At 38.2% G+C, this 21,808-nt stretch overlaps 1 protein-coding gene across 1 annotated transcript in view; it reads right to left on the minus strand.

The window, feature by feature from the left end:
• Positions 1-268: 268 nt before the first annotated feature.
• The window catches only part of NEK11 (NIMA related kinase 11), a gene marked incomplete at both ends in the record, with an annotated part of 83,177 nt that continues 61,637 nt past the window's right edge, over positions 269-21,808 (minus strand). The window contains 3 exons of the mRNA XM_079538461.1: positions 269-473; positions 13,553-13,649; positions 19,840-19,900. Coding sequence (XP_079394587.1) covers positions 269-473; positions 13,553-13,649; positions 19,840-19,900 — 363 coding nt within the window. The remainder of the gene's footprint in view (positions 474-13,552; positions 13,650-19,839; positions 19,901-21,808) is intronic.

The raw sequence follows: 21,808 nt of genomic DNA on the forward strand, positions 1-21,808 counted from the left end.
CTCTTCCGTTATGCCCTAAGCAGTGAAAGGAACACCGATAATTATAAACTCTCCCCTCTGTAAGTTTTCCTTCCTACCCTTGTAATCTATACTGTACTTACCCACTGCTCACTGCACAGACTGGACTCTCCAACAGCCTGTCTACTGTTTATGTTCTGTGTTACCCTCAGCAGTTTCCTCCAGACTCCTCCAGGATTTGCTGACTGGCCTGAAGCAGGCAGCTCAGCACTGTCTTGTTCATTATTTCCCAAACGGTTACCTGCACATCTTACAGCTGTAGATACGATTCTGAATCTTGCAGCTGCTCCTCAAAGTAGAGGAGCTGATCCACCTCAAAGCAATCACTTGCTCTAGGAACCAGTTTCTCCAGGTGTCTCGTTATCTCTTCCTCACTGGCCTTCTGCTGTCTCGCCTGCTTCAGATACGTGTATACCTTCTCAAATACCTCTCCTCCCAGCTTCTGGATGGCAGATCTAAAGATAAATAAAGGTCAAGTCAAACTTATATTATATATTAATACAAGCAATTGCAAGTGCTGATTTTTCTTTTTTAATGTTCTATCTACCTTTGATTAAAATGTGATAATAACACACCTTATTTGTCTGACAGCAAAAGGAACTAAGATTTTCCATGGAATTACTCTATGGTTGTGTTAAACAAAAGGCCCAGGAGTAAACACCTCGCCAAAATAAAGTCATAAGAGACACGGCCATTGCCACTGCTGCAGACCACCATTCCTTCCCACACCAAATCTGACACACTGTTTTATCTTCAGCAAGTCCAATATGCACGCATAGATCATTGCCCCCGTTTTCATCAAAACCAAGAGAAGCATCCCCAGCCAGGCACACGTCAGTGGCATTATATGAGAATAAGCACATAACAGAATGTGTTGCTTCATTTTAGCTGCTATCAAATAACAAGGAAACTGTTGTACCAGATCAGCATAAACCAACTGGCAATTCTGTCTTTTTCTCCAGCACTACCCTTTATCGGCTGACAGATCTGTAATTCAGTGACAAAGAATACAGTCACAGAAACTTAATGTTGATTTATAAAGAGACAACTGAAAACTGCAATACAGTGAGCAAAATTTATTTTTCCAAAGACAAACATCTTTAAATTCATGTGCCACACGTCACAAGTAATAGCATTCCCAACAGTGGAGGGTTCATAATATTTTGATGAAAAAGTTAATTCTTCTTCAGCATATCATCTGCCTGCATATCTATCTGCCTGCTCCTTGTAAGTCTGCTGCAGGGATTGCATTCACCTCACTGTTTAAACAAACCTGCTTAAGCTCACACACCCCACATTTCTTGTTGTACCCCAATGGTGCCCATCCATACAGCACCCATGGCAGGACTGGGACCTGAATGGCATCAAACAAATGGCAGCAAACAGAGTTTGCTGGCACTTGTGAAGACATCAGCAATTTGTATTGAAAAACATCTTATTTTGGTTAGGTGAAGTTGTGGCTAGGAGCCTTTCCTCCTAACAACATTTTGCTAGGATTTCAAGAGTATTCAGGTTGGGGCAACCATTTCTTTTTCAGGAAATCCCTGCAGGTTCTCAAGTCCACGTTGGACTTGACAGGGTTGGGCTGGACTCCCTGCAGGTCCAGGTGTGACTCAGTCCAGCTTCCCATAACTGGAAAACAGATTTTTTCTCCCAGCGGTGATGTTCAGTGGAAAACGAAAACTGCTGGAAGTGATTAAATGTTGGACTCCGGCAACCAAGGGATTAGATCAGCACAGCAAGCTAAATCGGGATTTGTTAGGCAAGTAATAGAAATTCCTTCAAATCTCAGCAGAATTCCCTGAAATCTCTGCAGAAATACTCTATTTCTTCCCAGTGGTTAAAAATCAATCAATGAGAAGCTATTTAGAAATCATGACTGCTTCATCAATGCCTCTAGAGATCCCTTCTTCTTTCTCTTGTCAACAAATTGTTTTTTTTTGTCATTCCTTTCTATTTAAAGATGAAAAATTAAGCAAACACACATCTCAGGAGTACTGTCTTTGCTAATAAATGTTACCTGCAGACTGGAATCTTTTCAGTGTAGCTTGAGCATGCAAATTAGCTCCTCTGTATAAAACCTGATACAATAGAATTAGGGGAAAAGCGCTCATAGTTTGAAAATTAAGGGGTAGGTGACAAAAATTATAACCTCCTTTTACAAAAGCTCCTTTACATCAAGCTCTATTTGGGCTTGAAAGCTGCATTAATACGAGTTTGCTACCACATAGAACATTTTCTGCAATGGGGACAGAAATTTGGGATCTCAGACAGTACATGTCAAACACAGTACCGAATCTTTTATTATACCAACAGAGTGGGGGAAGCGATTTCCCAGAAAGCAAAGTTAGCTCATGACACCCCTGATCTGCACCAGTGGGTATTTTTCCATCCAAGTGGAGGGACCTTCCAATGATGGATTTCACACCACATTTCCATTTATAGGTACTATTTCACATGAAGTGTGGCACACCTGCATTTACAGCTTCGAAATAGCTAAAAGCCTAACTTCTGAATGTGCTGTGAGAACCGGCACAGAGCTCCCATTTACACTCTCATATATTCTGATTATCAGCCATTTACTCTTGTAGCTCACTCACCTGCAAACTCACTATTTTGCCCCACAAATGAGCCATCATCCTTTTCTTAATCAAGATCCACAAGCACAGCAGGACACCTGACATAGAATCATAGAATGGCTTAGGTTGGAAGAGACATTAAAGAACACTGAACTCCAACTCCCTGCTGTAGGCAGGGCTGCCAGCCACTGAATCAGGCTGCCCTGGGCCCCATCCAACCTGGCCTTGAGCACCTCCAAGGATGGGGCACCACAGCTTCTCTGGGCAACCTCTTGAAGTGCCTTACCACCCTCTCAGTAAATAACTTTTTTCTAACATCTAACTTTCTCCTCTTTTAGTTCAAAGCCACTCCTCCTTTTTCTGTTACTATCAGACTGTGTAGAAAGTTATCTGCTCTATGTCTTAGCTTCTGTTTTCTCACTTTCCACCATTCCACCCGGACTGGGGAAAATATTTCTGCTGTGACATCCCCACTAGAGCTGGAAGCACAGGCTGTGACAGAAGACACAAGTCTTCATATCATCATGCACTGCCTGCCTTTGTTAAGTTTTACCCATTCCTTGCTGGGAAGACATCCCATTGCCTGGACACAGGCCAGCTCAAATTTAACTTCTCCCAATGCAGCCTAGCTACATAAAGTACATTTTATCAAAACTAATTGATACAATTTAAGCTGCAGGCCACAAGCCTTCAGGCAGCCTCACTTGGAGACATTCAGTAGGGAAACTCCACAGTTCCTGAATAAACTAGTTCAAGCAGTTCTCCAAAGGACTGAAATCCAGTTCATCATATGTAAGTGAATGCCCAAAGTGCGTGCTTTCCCACTGCAAACTGGAAGAAATTCAATACTGAGTCCAGCCTCCTTCACTCCTTGTAGCTGCAGAGGGCCACCCCAGTGATCCAGGCGAAGGGGAGACAGGGCTGGGCCCCCCCATGGCCCCCAGCAAGCTCTGACTGCCAGCCTACTAGCTGAGAGCAGCTACTGCCAGTCTCTGCACAGTCATCCTTGGCAGCTGTGGTTTGAATAAAATGCCTCATGCTGCCATTATTCTGTGCAGCACAGAATGCCTAGAGAAAATTAACTGGAACAAGCCCCAGAGGCCATGGAGGCAGACAGATATCTGTTTGTGGCTAATGATAGGCTTTTGGCATGAGACAGAGTTGGTTCTGTTAAGGATAAGGTACTTCTAAGCTTCTGAGAAGCAGTATCAATATCAGCTAAATCATAGGCACTTAGTGCTTTGACTCACTGCCAGTGTCGGAGGGGAGCTAAATAGGAGCCTTCAGAATGGCAATTTTATACTCAGGGTGTCCAACTGTGCCTAAAAATGTGCCAAGTCATTCCATGGAGCTGGGTCCAAATGAATGCATCAGGATATCTAGTGATTTGAAATTAATTTCCTACACATCAGTGCAAAATTACTAAAATTTGACAATATAATAATGTGTTCTCGGCTGGCTGAGGAAGCTATAATTCTTTCCCTGGGTGAACAAAGAATTTCCCATTATCCTGCGGGCCTTTATTTTGACTGTAATGCTACTAGCTATGTGTTAATATTTCTTTTCTGGTCTGGAGATCAACTACAATCCACCTACCTTTATGCAGCACTGACAAAAGCCACAAAACAAGATTAATGCTGGAGTTTGTGCTCCTCCATGGGTGTCAGTAGATGGGTTAATATCTCTCAACAGCTTTTCATCGCCTGTCTTGAAGGATGACCATGACACAAATCAGCAGCTGAGTGAGTTTACGGCTTGTCTTTTGGAGATGTCATTCTGCATGATAGTAACTATCATTTAAAACTATTCTGCCCTCTCTCCTCTGGCCCCAGGGGGAATCAGCCTTTCCCACACAGCATTTTCACAGTGCTTCAGGGAGTTGTGGCGTGGGTTATTCCTCAGCCACCACGCTCTGCACAAGCCACTGCTGAGCACACCAGGACAGTACTGTGCAAGCCTCCCTGGACTGGAAAGCAGCAGTAACATCTCACCTCTGCCACAGCAGACAGCAAACACGCAGCTCCTACATTAACCACTGAAAATTTAGGGATTTAAAAATGCTGATCTTACCCATAATTACCTTGTTGTCAACTTTGAAAGTTTTCTGAGCACGGAATATCCATCTGAGTGGATGGAGACAAGTGGATCACGATTAGGGCTGATGGGGCATAAAAGATATGGCTCAGTAGAGTGAGAGAGGACTCCACACTCATGAGGCCCCATCTGGAGTTTGTCCCCAAACAAGTTATTTCTAATCATTCACTTATTAATCCCATATACAACAGAGTGCTTGCTACTTGCAGCTGAACGTTAGCAACATGTATCTTGGTGAAAATGATAGTTAAATTTTTCTCCCAAAATAGCTTTTCGAAAAAGAATCAGGAAATCACATATCTTTGATCTCATACAAAAAAATAGTTTCCTAACAGTACCAGGGAAATCCTAGAGTATCTGCTACAGCATCTCTCAGTTCAGTGAACAAACAAGTTTGTCTCAAGCATAACACAAAAGGTTCCTTTTCCCTCCAGTTATCTTCCCGTCATTCAGGATGGTGACATTACTGATTATCAATCATTGAACCGTGTCTAAAGCTTCAAAGAAACTGTTCTGAGTTTAAAACTGCATTTGCATCAAAGCTTGATGGTTGCTTTGTAAAGAGCCCTGGAAATCTACTAAGAGAGTTGCATTATAAACTTGTTGATTTACTTTTTAGGAACTTACTTCTCAAGGTAGGGCACTACCTTTCTAGTTCTGACGTCTGTTGGGTCTTGGGAACATGATAGGTATGGCAAAGTCTAAGAAAAGGGCATATTAAAAAAAGAAGAAAAAGCAGGATGAATTTTGGTACAAAAGCTGTAAAATGAAATCTGAATTCTTAAGACTACTCTACAATCACCTTCAAGCATCAGTGGACTTTGACTTTCATTGTAATATCACTGAATGAAAATTTCTTCACTTGATGACAATGATAATTTTTATAACTCATCCTTAATTACTTCGTAACTCTTGAATTAAAGCACCTTCATTTCATTGTAAACAAAACTCTGACACCCTACTTCAAGGATATGCAAAATTTAAAGCATATTTAGGACATGTTTTCACTTGAAATAATAAGAATCTTATTTAAAGCTGGAGACACAACTGAAAAAATATCAACAATGTTCTCTATGCATTTCATTTTTCAAGATAAATCAATAAGTAAAAGCTAACATCAGCTCTTGGAAGAACTGTGAATTAGAATTTAGAGCTGTTGAATTCTGTCTCCAGAAATCAGAATAGAGTTTGTGAGAATGGGAAATGGTGGGGGGTTTTTTGTGCTTTATGAAAAATACCTGGCCCCAGAACTCCAAGCAACCTGTCCAGTGAGTTAATTTGCACTGAGCGCTTAAGTCTTCATTGAATATGAATGATTCAGCAAGTGGAATACTATCATAAATCAATCACTCAGGGATAAAATCTGTCTTCTGGGAGAAACTGGTAGAAATTACAGGCCAAATACTCATTACTCTAAAGTAGTCTTCATTGTCTCTATTGGGAGACAGCAGGAGTTTCAGCAGAGTATTTCCCTCCCTCTGGAGCTATGTGTATAACCAATTTCCCATAAGGTAGGAAAAAAAAAAAAAAGAAAAAAAGCTCTGATTTTTCAGAGAAATAAGTGGGAAAAAAAATATGCGATGAACAAAGAGGTTCTCTTTGAGTCTATTTTTATCACAGCAGCCTGCACTGCTAACCTCTTTCCAGAAGGGTTTGCTGAGTGCCATTTGAGTATTCACTACCCTTATTACTTCCACGTACCTTAATAAACCTCCCAAGGTCACAATGCTGCATCTAGCAAATACTGTCATGATTTTTTAAGTGTATCTATACTGAAAACAGACTATATAATTAATGGCATGTGAGAGCATTCTCACATTTGGAAATGATTGACAAAATTAAGGCACTAGAAAACTGAACAGCTCAGTCTATGTATGATGTATCACAGCATGACAAACTAGGGAAATCATGTTTTATGTGCAAAACAAAAAGATGTATTAGTCTAATTGTAATGTTTTGAATGTTCGGGGCTACTTGACATTTTAAAATGGATGATTCTACATCAATAATTATGTGTTTTGTAACTGGAATACTATTTTCAGGCTGGATGAAAATTCTCTACTGCTAAAGCAATTGTGACATTAGTATCCATTTTAAAAAATCCTTAAAAATTCAGGATAAAAGAATGGCACACAGATCTATGAAATGCAGCCCAGTAAAGAAGGTGAAAAAGTCTGATTTTTTTTTAACATATCCAAGTAAATTCATAAAATCTTACAGTTCATTTTAAGTGCTGGACCTGAGGCTCAACAATGTGTAAAATGAACACCAGGATGAGCATCCCAAGAAATCACATCAAAGCTTAATTGTGCTATTTTGTATAGTGGCTAATAGACCCATTACCAAGTTTGCTCCCTGTACTTATTCCAAGTGCATCATAATGCTGCCCATGGGAGGGGGTTGGAGCTCAATGATCTTTAAGGTCCATTCCAACCTAAGTCATTCTATGATTCTATGATAACAATACTTGTGGACATTTTTATACTGACATGTAGCAAATAACACAGTATTGATTTAATTTAGGCTACATGGCTGAGGGCTTTGTACCAGAGTCAACACGTCCTGTTCTACAGACTGGGTAAAAATCCAAGGACATTTGGATTAATGACCTGGGACTTCAAATCAGAATCCCATTTTCCAAAATCATAAAGGTGGAACAACATATATATACACACTAACTTCAAAGGAAAACAAGAAAAAAAATGGGGAAAAGCACAGTTCTTGCCAAATACTTTTCAATAGCAGCTGGTAAATTCTGACCTTGCTCATAGCTGGCAGGGTGTCCTTTGAGATCTATATAATCAGTACATCCCCACCTAACAACTAAATAATGAATCACTTGCAAGATTTGCTGAGCTCAGATATTTTGGAGAACCAGCACAATTTCTGCTATAGTTCTCTCTCCCCTCCTACAGTACATCAGGGTGAAGGCCTGTTGAAAAGAATAACAGGAAAAACTGAGCAGCCACTAAAATTGAAGGCAAATAGCTATAATACTCTGGATGTGCATCTTAATAATTTTAAAGATACCATCATTTGCAACTCAATAGTACAGAAATTCTGTTACATTACAGCACAAAACACATTCAACCTGAAGATGTGAAACATGAGCCTCACAAATTCCTTTGCCATTGTTCCCTGTGTGACTCTGGATGTACTGGGCAGAAAAGGAGTAGCTTTTTCTTATTATAGTTTTCTAGTTATAGTAACAAACTATTTCTTGAGAAAATTGGATCTATTCAAGTATTGTGATTTATTTCCTGCATGGGAGGGCCTAAATGAATACAACAGATTTTCCAAGATTTACACACTTTCACGTCCCTCCTTACCTTCCACTCTAATCTTGAAGATGTAAACTGATGAATCTAGATACCAAGGATCACTGTTCTAGTTATAAGGATAAAAGTCTATGTGCACTCAGTTTGAATGAGAGGGATAGTACCCCAGAAGTACTAGAGCAAGTAATCCTGGAGATTAGGACACTAACATGCCCTTAACACTAAGAGATGGAGACTGGCCTTTGAAAATGAAGTGCAATAAAAACTGTGACAAGGAGGATGGATATGCAGCTAATATTTTGGCTTAGCCCATGGAAAGTAAAAATCTACATTTATACTGTAAGCTGTTGTGTGATCACAACACTGAAATTACTACTAGAAAACAGTGTTAAACAGAATAACTGAAGTATGTATAAGAGGAAATCTCATGCTCAAAAACATTAAAGCATCAATATCCTCAAGAATAATGTCCTCTACCTGGCTGCAAATATTAGTCACAGCTCAGACAGCAGCAATACTAAATAAGTCTCTTGTCTGCAAGAAAATACTTTAGTCCTGAGGTACATTTACGTCATAATACTTTCAACATGACATTTAATAGCAAACAAAGTTCTCTGAGATATTTTTTTTAAGTCTAAAACTCCAGTTAGATTTTCTGTATTTCTTGCATTTGGCTTCACCTAAAGACGTCCTCAATGATGTCAATAACAAACTCATTTTCAATAGGCTCAGAGTCGGCTCCGAAGAAGGTCCATCCAACATCTAATAAATCACTAAATCAAACAGCCAGTCTCTTTACAACAAGAGTTTTAAAATGTGCAGAAATAAATGTACACAGAGTCTTCTGCACTTCAGGCATTTTTAGGACTACTAATGTTACAGAATATTCAATCACTCGTGCCACAGTGCCCATTCAATCACTTCAGTATGACCTTTCTTTATGAATTTTTAAGATGAACGATACATTTGATGCCAATGTCACAAGCAAAAGAAGTATATATGCATACTGTTCATGAGTCTTAACCAGTAGTGTTACGAGCAGTCACAGGAATAGAAGAAAAATATCACTATATGCCTTTTCTTCATGACTTCTGAAAGACAGCTTCACTTACACTCAGCAGGTGATGATGAAGTCTTTTGCGTGATCATGGCAGACTGCTGTGTGTAAGACTTCAGGGACTGACTAAGAGGTGCTTACTGCTGTGCTAAAGGATTTTAATTTATTTAAAATTTGGGGCATAAAAGCCTTTTCCTTTTACTGACATATATTTTATTGAATTCTAAATTGCATATTAAAGTTCACTGCTATTAAAATGACTCACTGTATGTGTTCATGGATACCTCCACAAAGGAGCACAAAGTACTCTGTACTAACAGCTTTTTCCTCATTTTTTTCATTTTTATTTATTTTTATATTGTAAGTGCAGAGAGAACAAAATACAACTTATATTCCATAGATATTACATTATGAAAAACAAACAAACAACCAAACAAAAAACAGCCTTACTCTGTAAAACACAAATTCTCATTTTTCAAAGCCCAAAAAATAAATTTTCAAATGAGGTTTCAAAAGGAAGCTTCCCCTCACTGGACAGCCAGGATGCAAGTACTACATAATAAAGGGAGGTGCAATTGTGAATACAAGCACCAGCACCAAAGCCCCAAATAAGGCTTCTTCTTTTCCATAAATTTCTGTAAACACTTGTCTTATTTCTCACCTTTAGATCATGAGGCCCTTTAGTGATTGACTTCAGATCTCAAGCACATTGTAAGATTTTTCATACGCTTGTGAAGAGCCATCTGAGATAGTCAGCTACATGGAAAGAGGGGCCTCGTAGTAGGATACACCAAGATGAAAAGGAATATCAGAGAATCACAGAGATTGAAAGGGACTTTGAAAGATCATCTAGTCCAATCACCCTGCTGGAGCAGGAACACCAAGATCAGGTCACCCAGGAATGCGTCCAGGTGGGTTTTGAATATCTGCAGAGAAGGAGAGCCCACAACCACTCTGAGAAGTCTGTTCCAGTGTTCTGTTACCCTCACCATGAAGAAGCTTTTTGTTGCATTTATGTGGAACCTCCTAAGTTCCAGCATGCACCCATTGCCCCTTGTCCTATCATTGGATGTCACTGAGAAGAGCCTAGCTCCATTCTCCCTTATGTACTTATAAACATGAATGAGGTCACTCCTCAGTCTCCTCCAAGCTAAAGAGACCCAGCTTTCTCATCCTTTCCTCATAAGGGAGATGCTACACTTCCTATATAAAATCTTTTTTCCAGTTATGTATCTAAACATGATGGGCCTACCTCTTTTAAAGTAGATTTTGACCTCCATAGCTTCTTAAGGGCTACAACAGCTATCAGTGCTGCTGAAGAAAGCCATCAGTTCATCAGTTCTACCTACCAAGCTTTTCAGAAGCAGAAAACAAGCATTTGCTACAATGACTATTCTGAAGTTTTCCCCAGGGACAACGTCAATCTTTCAGGTAATGAGTATTGACAAAGCTTTGGATATCTTGTAAAGGAGGCTTTGACAAGCTTTATGGACATCAGTGGGGGGGAAAGAAAAAAAAAACAACCTTACAGCTGGTATAACAATTTGATCAGATGGAAAAAAGTGCTTTAGCTTCAGGGGTTTTCTGAAGAACAATGTGGCTCTCTTCTGAGATGTGTAACTGCAAAATCTCTATAGGGTAGCAACAGTGAAACTGCCATTCATTTTTCCTCATTTCTCTCCCTGGTGAAGACAATTTGTCTCTAGAGAACATGTGAGAGTACAGCTTCTTAGACTGCAGCAGGAAATACCATCTGGGATAGCGACAACCATGAGAATGAGAGTGTGGCCAGGTTAGAAAATACTCCTGTTTCCTACATCTAACAAGGCTCCTAAGCATAAAAACTGTATGAGTCACAGAACTCTGTATACTTGGCTTACTTCCTACAGTTAGAATGCAAAGCTGGGAAGAAGCATAATGAGAAAAAGCTCAGATAACCTTTGCAGCTAGTTCAAGAAATTGAGATTTCTTATAAACACCTCAGAAGATCCTAATATTAAATGTGTTAGCATTGAAGTAGAAATCTTGCAGACAGAATGAACTCCACTTGAAAGATAAAGTTAAATCTATGCTGCTATAAACTTTATAATGAATCCTGATATGAAGTATAATAAACTAGAAATTGTTGTCACTGAATTGGGTGACTTTATCATGGCTTTTACTGAGAGGATAACAACTCAAAATGCTGAAACAGGGAATGCAATGGGATTGGTAAGATGATGTTGGAGGAAACATTTGGGGACTATAGTGAAGGAAGCTGGTGACTAAAACAAACAGAATCAAGCTGTCTATAGGTGAAGCTTTTTTTTTTTTTTTTTTAGTTAAAACAGGAGAGAAAGGACACCTACCTACAGTACTTCAGAACATCAATGTCTTCCTCCTTCTACACTCCTGTAAAGGCTTTCAGCACAACTTCATGATGCCCCCTCATGTGAATATATATATAAAGCCCTGCACAAGATTACAGCAGATGCTTCTGAAATTGGCACTCTGACAAACAGAAGTACAACACACCACGTGTTTGCTGATGGATGAACAGAGCAGATGAAGATTCACACATCATTTTGAATAAATATACTTCCTTCTCCCCACTGAAAACTCTCTCACTGTGCTCTATGTGCATTCTCTCATGTATGTGAGAATTTGCAAGGATCTCCTTTTGCATGTGTGTGCTGGATACTGTGCTCACTTACTTGTTCCTTAATACCCTGATATTCAAGCAATGAACATGCTTTTACATACTTAGATATCTAGATATTCAGATATCACATGGTCATACTATTCAGGAGAAAGCACAGTAACATGAGTACATATTTAGGCAGACTTCTTTAAACTACCTGTTACAGTTCACAACAGGGAATCTATACCCTTATTTTCCAAACAGTCACAACAAGCAAAACCAAAGCAACCCTCCCCTCCAGTTTTTCTCTTAATGATTCTTACTTTAAAATGGCTTACGGTATGGCTCACAGATACTGTCTGTTGGTTATTCTCAAGACACCAGCTGAGTGAGCAGCTGACCATTCTCATTCAGGAATTAGATGACAAGGACAGTGTTCCAAAACAATGAGGTCTGATGCATTGAATGTAAATACTGAAATTAATCAAGCTTTTCATAAGCATTTGACTGTTTTATAAACTACACTGTGATGTGTAATTTCCAAAGGACAATACAACAGCACTTCCAATTTTTTCAGCATTTAAACACCATTACAGGCTGATCCTATCAGAACCAACAAACTGTGAAAATAGAGAGACAGCAGTGAAAAGCAGAAGTGATTTCAAGACGTGAATTAATTGTACTTCAGCCCTAGAGACAATGACCATGAAGCTCAAATAGTTAAGGTTTATCCTGTAACTGTAAGAATACAAGGTGAAGGCTAGAAGACCAGTGAGTATTTTGACTAAACAACCTCACCTTGCAACTAGTCGCTGCAACATAATGCATTTTGGATGTTTTTTTTAAAGGACTTTCTACGAAAAGAGAATGGAAAGGAATCAGATACTGTGAAACCTGCTGATTAGTTTCATAATAAGGACTAAACCATGAGGTGAAACCCAAGGAACAGCTGTTTATCAGAATATCATAAAACGGAGAAGCTTCTAACTGGAGTAAATCAGATTATTTCTCTTGAATATACAGCACATTGTACACATGATGTGTTATAAACAGTGATTGGCATCAATACAGTTACAGTTGCATTCATTTTCTTTAGTGGAATCATGAAAACAGGAGCATTAACTGTCTGGACTCTGATAACACACAGCATATTACTGATACTGTCCACTCACACAAGATAGAAATGCCCTTTTTTTAAGGAGCTTAAAATCTGAAATTTGAATGTTTCAATACTGTAAAGAAAAACTGAATTCAGAAATAATAAATAGCATAATGATTATCAGTTCAGTACCTAGATTAGGGAGCAATAAAACTTAGAAAGCAACAAATTACTGACATTTTACTGGAAGAAACTCAAGATATGTCAACCAGTACACTTCAGAGTGGAAGCACAGATCTTTTTTTATAAAGACATTGAAATCTTTATGAATAAAGTTCAGGTGATGGTTAATGATGGTGAGAGCAATTGAGTTTCAAAGGGAGTTGTGCACGCAACTTCCCTTCTCTCATTTGAAAACCCAAGGCAACAGCAATGACATTTAATTTTAATCATTGTATTACTATAGGAAACAAATTTTAACCTTTTTTTCCTTGCTAGAATGAAGTGCAGGTGAGGGAGCAAACCTGGTGGGAATATGAAGATCTGCAGCTCAGTGACTCAGCAGCCAAAACAAACTCGATCTTGGAAAAGATGACAGTGATAGTGCAGATTACAAGAAAACAATCAGATCTGACTGTCAAACTTCAACCTCTGTGCAGGCAAGCAGGTATCCAGGTTGTAAAACATACCTTAGCATGTTAGGGATTTTTTGGGGTGGGGAGACAACACAGTTTCGTTTACGTTCTGCCATTTTGAAATGCATCTTCTTTGCCTAGATATTGGCAACACAAAAAAAATGTTACTTACTCCCTCATGCGGTTCAACTTGGTCTCAGCCATAGTGTTGTTGAGGGCTCTGAATCCCTGGGGCACCCCTGGAGCCATGCTGGTGACAGTTGCCGAACCTACAAATCAATGCACAGACATACAACCTCATTCACCTTCATCCCCTGAGCACTATTTCAGAGTCAAGGGCAGTCAGGAGGAGGAAGACTACTCCTGTTCCTCACAAGGTAGTGCCATATTAGGTAAAGATGAATTACATTATTAAACACACATTAAGGGCACTCCTTTTGCAGTGACATGTAGATTTATATCTCAAAAGCACCAGAATTGTAACATGAATTTTCCTGCTGTGAAGGAATTATTCTATTACAGTAGAAAAGACAGTTACTAAAGGAAATGCTGGGACAGACAAATACTCAACAAAATGAGATTTACTTGGACAATATTTATGCTCTTACATTGTTCTTGCTCTTAGTTGTAAAAAAGAGCAGAAACTCTCTTCCTAATAGGCAAGTCTCTTCTTTGGCTCAATCATTCTGTAAACTCACAGTGTTTTACCAATCAGACAGTAAACCTACTTATGGCATTGCTTTCCTCTTCAGATGAAAATACTGCATGTAAGTATATCTGTGACTATATATGTATACATACATATGCAAATGCTCACACACACACACTTCCTGTTCACATAGTTCATGTGCTGTTAAAATATTTAATGACCCAAGACCAGAGCTGCTGAATCACAGAAGACTGCCAGAGTTGTCAGTTCAAATATCCCACAATTTTACATTGCCACTGCATCACACAAAGCCCCTGCCCAACCTCTGGCAAGCCCTCAGGTTCAAGTTAGTGATTTATTTACTTATTGCCTCTACTGCTCCCACTGGAAGACGATTCCAGAGCCACACTGTGACCTGCTGGCTAAAATCCCCCTTGATTTCCAGACAAAATTTCTTTATTTGCCAGTTTGTTCTCATTATTCTCCTGTTTAGTCCCTCTTTTTGGCTTACTCAGTTCTTCCCTTTACTCCCTTTGCATACTCCTCTCATTTATTTGTAACTGGGGGAGAAAAAAAAATATTTTGCTTTCACCCAAGCAAAGCAGATATGTTAGTTCTTTCCTGCAAAACTATTTGGCATTAGGATTCCAATTCCCCAAAGAGGAGAATGTATATGATGGTGGAACTTCTCCTCTGTAAATCTATGGACCGTGGCATACAGCACGTAAGCTCTGAACAGCCATGATAGGGTTCTGCACAAGACATGAATAAGCCAAAAGTCACACAAAGAAGTTAAAGTCATGCCTTGGCTACATAAACAATCTCCTCTCCAAGCAGGTGTTTTTAACTTGGACTTAACTGGGTTTTAGCTTGGATTACATTAGCATTGATCATGTACAGGCAGAAGGAGCCTGCAGCTACCCTTCTACTCTGAGCAGTATAGACATCCCCAGACAGTACAGAATGCTTCTCCTGAATGCAGAATCGTGACTTTCCCAGGAGTTAGGCTCCTATGTCTTACATGATCATAGATTCTGATCATGTAAATTTGAATATTGAGAGTAAATTTTCTACCATGGAGGATTCAGCTGAATTGTTCACAGTGAGCATCTGAGCACCTCCCAGATTCAGGGCTTTGCAAGTGAACATAGGAAGCAGTCATGGAGATAGATGAAAGAAGAAATGGATCACTGACTTCATTCTCTGGCTATGGACAAACCATTTGACTGTTTAAAAAAGATATCAAACTTCTCTTGCCATCTAATGGCCAACAGTTATCTGGTGCCTACATATTAAAACTGACAGACAGTTAACACAGTTCACAAGATGAAAATTTACAAGCTCATTTCTCACTAGCAACCAATAACTTCATACACTGAAAAAAAAAATCCTGATGACTTGCTTTAACACTACACATGTATATCCATCTATTTTATCCTGTGTATCATGTGATCTCTAAGCATTCAATTACTTCAGCAGCACCAAAGAATTCAGGTATCCAGAGTGGACTTGAGGATGATCCAAGTGCTACGAAGCAATGCTTATGACTTATTGGGTGGCTCACTCCTCTTTTCGTTGGCAGGGAATTAAGGTCCAGATGTAAGGACTTGGGCTTTGATATCATTGTCAGACTGCAAAAACAATTACTTTTTTTTCTGCCCTGAACATGAGTGGTCTAAAGAAAATGTAAACCTTGCATTCTTTCAAGACTGAGTACATTTAACCACAGGTCCCAGCTAAATTCTGATATTTTTATTATTACAGGATATATCATCGTGGTAAGAGCACAGCAAACTCTTTCTATTTAGTGGGTTCAGTCTATTTATTGCTACAATACTTTATCTCCCTTTCTTCTGACATTTCATTATTAAAGACATCCTTCTTGTTTGTTGTTTTTTTTTTCAGGACTCCAGTCTAAATAATTCTTACTTTGCCTACTTTCAACGTTGGCAGTTGGCCAAGAAATGCTTCCTCTTTAAACACAAACTAATATCTATCTTCCTCTTCATAAAATATGATCTTCTGGGTACTGTGAAGCAGCTGCGAGGACTACAGATTATAGGATGCTGTAAAGGTACAGCTACTCATGAAAAAAAAGAGCTCTCAGTGAAATCCACTAACAGCTTTTCACAGTGCTACTATGAAAAGCCTCAAAACTTTTCCTAGAGTGATTCATAACCCACACCAAATTCTATATCACAGGGATTTTCTTAGAAGCACTTACTTGATCAGTAATATATTTTGCACACAGCTTCCCAGCTTGCAACAGTCTGCCTACCCATACATCTACAGAACAAATAACTATGCTTCTTCAAAAGGTGGCCAAGTAACTATTTGCATTGTTAAGCAATTTACTGTTGCTGAATAGTTAAACTAAATCAAATGAAAAAACAAAAACAGTGACTTTTCAAAGCTGAGTACTTTCATTTCCTGTATATGTTTTAAAGATGAATAGTCTTCCAGTCTCTAAGAGAAAACAAGAGGCAAAATTGTCCTCTTGGGTCATGGAGTATCAGTTTTGTTGCACTCACTGCATCCTTCTCACTCTGTCAAAGGGAAAAAAGAGGAAAGAAATATCTGCTCACATTTACTCATAGATACTTACAGTAAAAAAAGATGATTATGATTAGCTGATGAGACGTCTGTATGTTATGTATTAAAGGAATTCATACCTACACTTCTGCTGAAACCCCAAGTACTGGTGTTAGACACCTATTGCATCTCTTGATAATTCATTATGTGTTAAGGAACAGTTATCTCCACTGAATCATAGACTACTGGTTTGGATCTGCTTTTTCAGCTTTCATTTCTACATGAGATCCTCCAATGCCTTTTTCTCTAAGATTGAAAAGTTCCTCAGAATCACAGGTATTTTCCTGAGTTTATAATGTTTTAAAAGTACAAACTGACCAAATTGCCTCTAACTTTCCCTTTGCTTAAGCCAAGACGACTCAGTAAACCTTAGAGGTAGTCTTTCAAACTTCCTTTCATTTTGTAGCTCCTTTCTTGTATGTACTCAGATGTTCTCTAAGATATGCTTGAAACTGTACTTTTTTTTTTTTTTTTTTAAGATTCCTTTAACAATGAAAAATCTATGATAAATTCAGACCAGTCAAACTTCTGCAGCCACCCTATCACAGCCATGAAATTCCTACTGTTTTAAGGAGCCGTTATTACAATAATGTTGCAGGTCTGCAGCCCAGCAACATGGTATTGCCAGTGCTAGTGCCAGCCCACAGGCTTGGGTCTGGGTTTGCAAGACTTCAGCACTGAGGCCTGTCAGGTTTTGCCCAGCTGGAGCTTCATTTCAATAGCTTAAGTTGTAACTGCAGTTCTAAGGACCTTGGGGCTATTAGTTTTATTTCCACTTATCTTTATATTCTTGGTATCACAGAACGATAGAATGGTTTGGGTTTGAAGGGGTCTTTAAGATCATCTAGTTCCAACCCCCTGCTATAAGTAGGGACACCTCTTATAGCAGAGGGTTGCTCAAACAAGTTGCTCAAAACCCCATCCAGCCTGGCATTCAATGCTTCCAAGGAGGGGACATCCACAACCTAGCTGGGCAAAACAGACTTCTCTTTTCTACAACCAGACTTTTTAGATGGATAGTAGAAACCATTAGTTACTCATGTGGAATCTGCCTGATACAGAAACTTTGAGTTGTAGAGACATAAGATGAGGCTATGGGCAAGGAACTGTAAGAAGTGAGGCATAAGCTGGGGACCCTATGTCTACAACTTTCTACTTGTTAAAGAAATGAAGACCTGGAAATGGGCAAAACTAGCTATAGCACTTAAGGTTAACAAAGAAAACATCCAAGCTATGTAAAACGCACATAATGCTTTTGATATGACAGGAATCTGAAGGCCAGTGAAGGAAAAACAACATTGGCAAACACAAGAAAACTCCCCCAAGTGGATCCTCGAGTGAGGAAGAAGCATTCCTGGTGAAGGACTGCATGTGCTGAGGGCTCCACATCCCCTGTCACGCTAGGCTGAAGTTACCAGCATCAATATCAGCGGGAAGGTGACACAACAGCAGGCAAAGCAGGAGTTACAAGAAGCATGGATAAAAAAAATTAACTACATTACTACAGAGAGCCCTTTTTTTTTTTTAACAGCTGTAACCATTTATTCATTTTCTTTTTCTTTCTTTTCTGTAATTATTAGACCTGGAGTAACCATAATTATTTGATTCAATTGTTAAGAAAACGGTCACCATGCATTTTTAAGAGTTCCCTGTAACAACATAACTGAAATATCTTTTCATATCATAAATTGATTTTTTTTTAATGAAAAATGATTAAATTACAGTGAGAATGTTGGAAAACAAAAACAAAAACCAACAAACCAACCAAACAACATGATACAAGCATTTCTGGTTAATAAGCACAATGCTTCTAGGTTTTACATCCTGACATAAAAATAGTCCTGGCTCATAGAGTTCTGACTAAGATGCACGTTAACAAGATGAGATACAGATTAAGATTATTTTAAAGACAGTTTGCAGTCTCTCCAGCTTTGTAGCTTGACATTGAAAGAACATAAAAGAGTAAATATTCAAAGCTCTTCTGCAATACTGAGCTTACAAAGATAAAAGGGACCCTAGCAGATTTCTGTCATATTATCATCACAGGTATTTGTTTGCAACTGATGATGCAAATCTAATTGCTAGCTCAGCTTTGAGAAAGGCTTTAAGTTTCAGCACAGAGTGGCCAGATGATTTTTAATTATTAAATCATAATTTAATTCTTTAATATCATAATTTTAAAAGGCATCTTCTTTTTCTTCATATTGAAAGAAAAAGAGGAAGCCAAGAAACTCTTTAAAACTAAGATTTATTTCTCAAAGAATGCCATTGTTTGGCTTTGGACAATACTCTGGATTATTCCCAGAAGCCATTAGGGCAATTCCTCTCTTGCATTAAGAAAACAAATTATTGAAGTAGAGAGCAACATTTTGTTCCCATTACCACTTCTGTAAACCTCCTGCAGACAACAGGGCTGCAAATTTATTAATAAGTGCAAAATTTGAAAACCATGGGATCTATTAGTGTGAAGGCAAACACATGATAACAGGCTTTCATTCAGTCATAAAGATCACCCTGATGTGGAACTCCAAAGGTGACCAGAGGGTGACTATGAGTGTGATGCCCACACCTTTGACTACTCCCTTATATCCCTTTTTTTCTTAGCTTTTCTCTGCTATCATTCCATGCTCATGAGTTGGGGTGAAACAGAGATCAACAATGGAAGAACAACTGCAAGGAGGATATCCCAAGCTTCCCCTATCTTCTCATTTCAAAGTCACAAGTTTATCATGACTGAGTGTAAATGAGGCACCAAATCAAGGCTATCCACACACAGACTGCTACTGGCACAGCTTAACTTGTAGTCTTCCAGTGGCCACACCACCTCCAGTAGATAGCCATCTTTCATTTATAGCTTCTTTTTAGCTTTTGAGTATGAGAAATAGAGTTTGAAACTCTAGATTTATAGAGAGAATTTGCAGGAGACTTTAGGATTAAATTGCAAACTGAAATTCTCAGTGATTTTCCTATACCCATACTGAAATAATGTAAGGTAGAATATACATTATCCAAATGTGGATCATCTTTTTTTTTGTTTAAAAACAATAACAAACTTCTAAAAATTCATTTTATCTTATTAGTAGTACATTAAGAACGCAATTTTCAGGAAGATCACATTTTTGAGATTTTTTTTTGCAAAATGGAAATAATGGAAATGTGATGAATAAGAATATTTAATAACTGCTGGTATTACATTTAAAGAAGAAATATCATCTTACCCAATGAGCTATTATTTAGGATGCTCTCCAAATGCTTGACCATTGCTTCAATATCACTGTCCTGAGGATAAACGAAATAACAAACAGCATTAGTGTGACCAAAATCCTAAATAAAAAAATACTGTACTGGTGGTATGATCTTACAAACATAAGGAATATTACTTACACCAAAGAGTGTCAGTGCTAGACAACAACAAGATGAATACACTTCTCACAACTTTATAAATATCTTCTTCCTCTAAAACAGTAGGTTTGGGAATGGTGCTATGTAAAAGCAATTATTTAAGTCAGATGTCCAGCAGAACACAAACATGTAGGACAGTTATGCATGTAGCTTAAAGAATATGTTTATTGCTGAGGTTGGTGTGCAATATTTCAAAATATACCAGCATATTATTATTGGTTATCCAAGAAATATCTATAACAGGATTAGAAAAGGAAAGTATAGATTTCATAACTATTCCAAAATTTCTTAAAACTTATATTTACCACTACAAAGTAATACTTATGTTTCATGTAATTGCACCTACTCACATATCTTCTAACAATGAATAATTGAAACTTTAATTGGAGATGGTTTTAGCACTCTTCTATTTTAAGTTTTCTATTGCAAGACAGATAATTAACAGTTTTACTGTGATATCTTTCATGTGAAATGTCATTCGTGTACATTGATGAAATTTAAGATCTGACCATTAGGAAAATATTGTGCTCTAGGAAGCACATCACATTTCATTGGAATGTAAGAGAAAAACCTGAGTTTTTAAAAGCTGTTATCACACCTCATGTGACAACAGGGTGACAACACGGCATCCCTTCACTATTTAAAAATGAACATCAAAAGTTTGACCTCGCTGAAAAATCCACCAAAGATACTGAGAAGCCTGTGGTTTTAAAAAGCCTACAGAATAGGAAAGGGAATTTGACAGAAGCACAGAAGAGAAGCACTCGCATACTTAAGAGCCAACATGGATGAATGCTTGGACATTTCAAACTCAGAATGAATGAAATAATTTTTAATAGCAACAGGCAATACTAAGGATGCCATGTCAGGCACTAGGAACCTAGTGGAACAGCTTTGGGGTAATAATGCACAGTCTGATCCACTGGATCTATAATTCAATGGAGATGTGATGATAATTCATACTCTATCACTGGAGCTACGATAATTTATGCCAGTTGATTATCTGGCTTGCTGATCTCAGGAGCAGCCTGGAAACTGAAAATAGTCAGCTAATGTACTGTATTACTAGAATTTGTAATAATGAAGAGGGCTAATTTGCTATTAAAATTATCACTAAAAGAAAACACAAAGATCAAAGCGATAAACTGCAATAAAAAGCATCTCAGCTAAATCAAAGCAAATGTGAAACTTTCATGGTTTGCTAACTTCTCAAAATGAAACTCCTTCTATGTTTCATATTTTCCAATTTATTTTTAGAAATAGTTTGTTATTCTCTTTCATGTTGTTTCTCATGCAATTAGAAACGTTCCTAAAAAAAAACTGAATGATTAAAAAATGGAAAAGAGCCACTGGCTCAAGAAGCTAGAAATCTGGAAACATAACTGACAAATTTTTGCTTGAAATCTGGCAATCTGTATATAAACTGCAAAAGAAAAGGAAAAAGGACACTGAACTCCAGTGTTACAGCCAACACAACCAAGATGAGATGCTCACATGTGTGAGGACTTAACACTGGTGAAAATTCCACATCTACAAGCAGACCATGCAGTTGAGATCACACAAGCTGTATTGAAAATTACCAATAAATACAAAGTAGATGTTCCAGCTCCATCCTCAAACTTTCAATTATACCGATTAAGTGCGTGACTCCACCTTCTTATATGAAAGGTATCATTTCATAAGGCCACTACTGTGACTGTCATGACATCTGTGGGAGTCTCACATAGCAGGAATTAAGAGCTTCAATCCCTTTCAACATTACGCATCCCAGTCTGTTATTCAATT

The sequence above is a fragment of the Tetrao urogallus genome (genome assembly GCF_951394365.1).
Source record: "Tetrao urogallus genome assembly, chromosome: 7".
In the NCBI taxonomy this organism is placed as follows: domain Eukaryota; kingdom Metazoa; phylum Chordata; class Aves; order Galliformes; family Phasianidae; genus Tetrao; species Tetrao urogallus.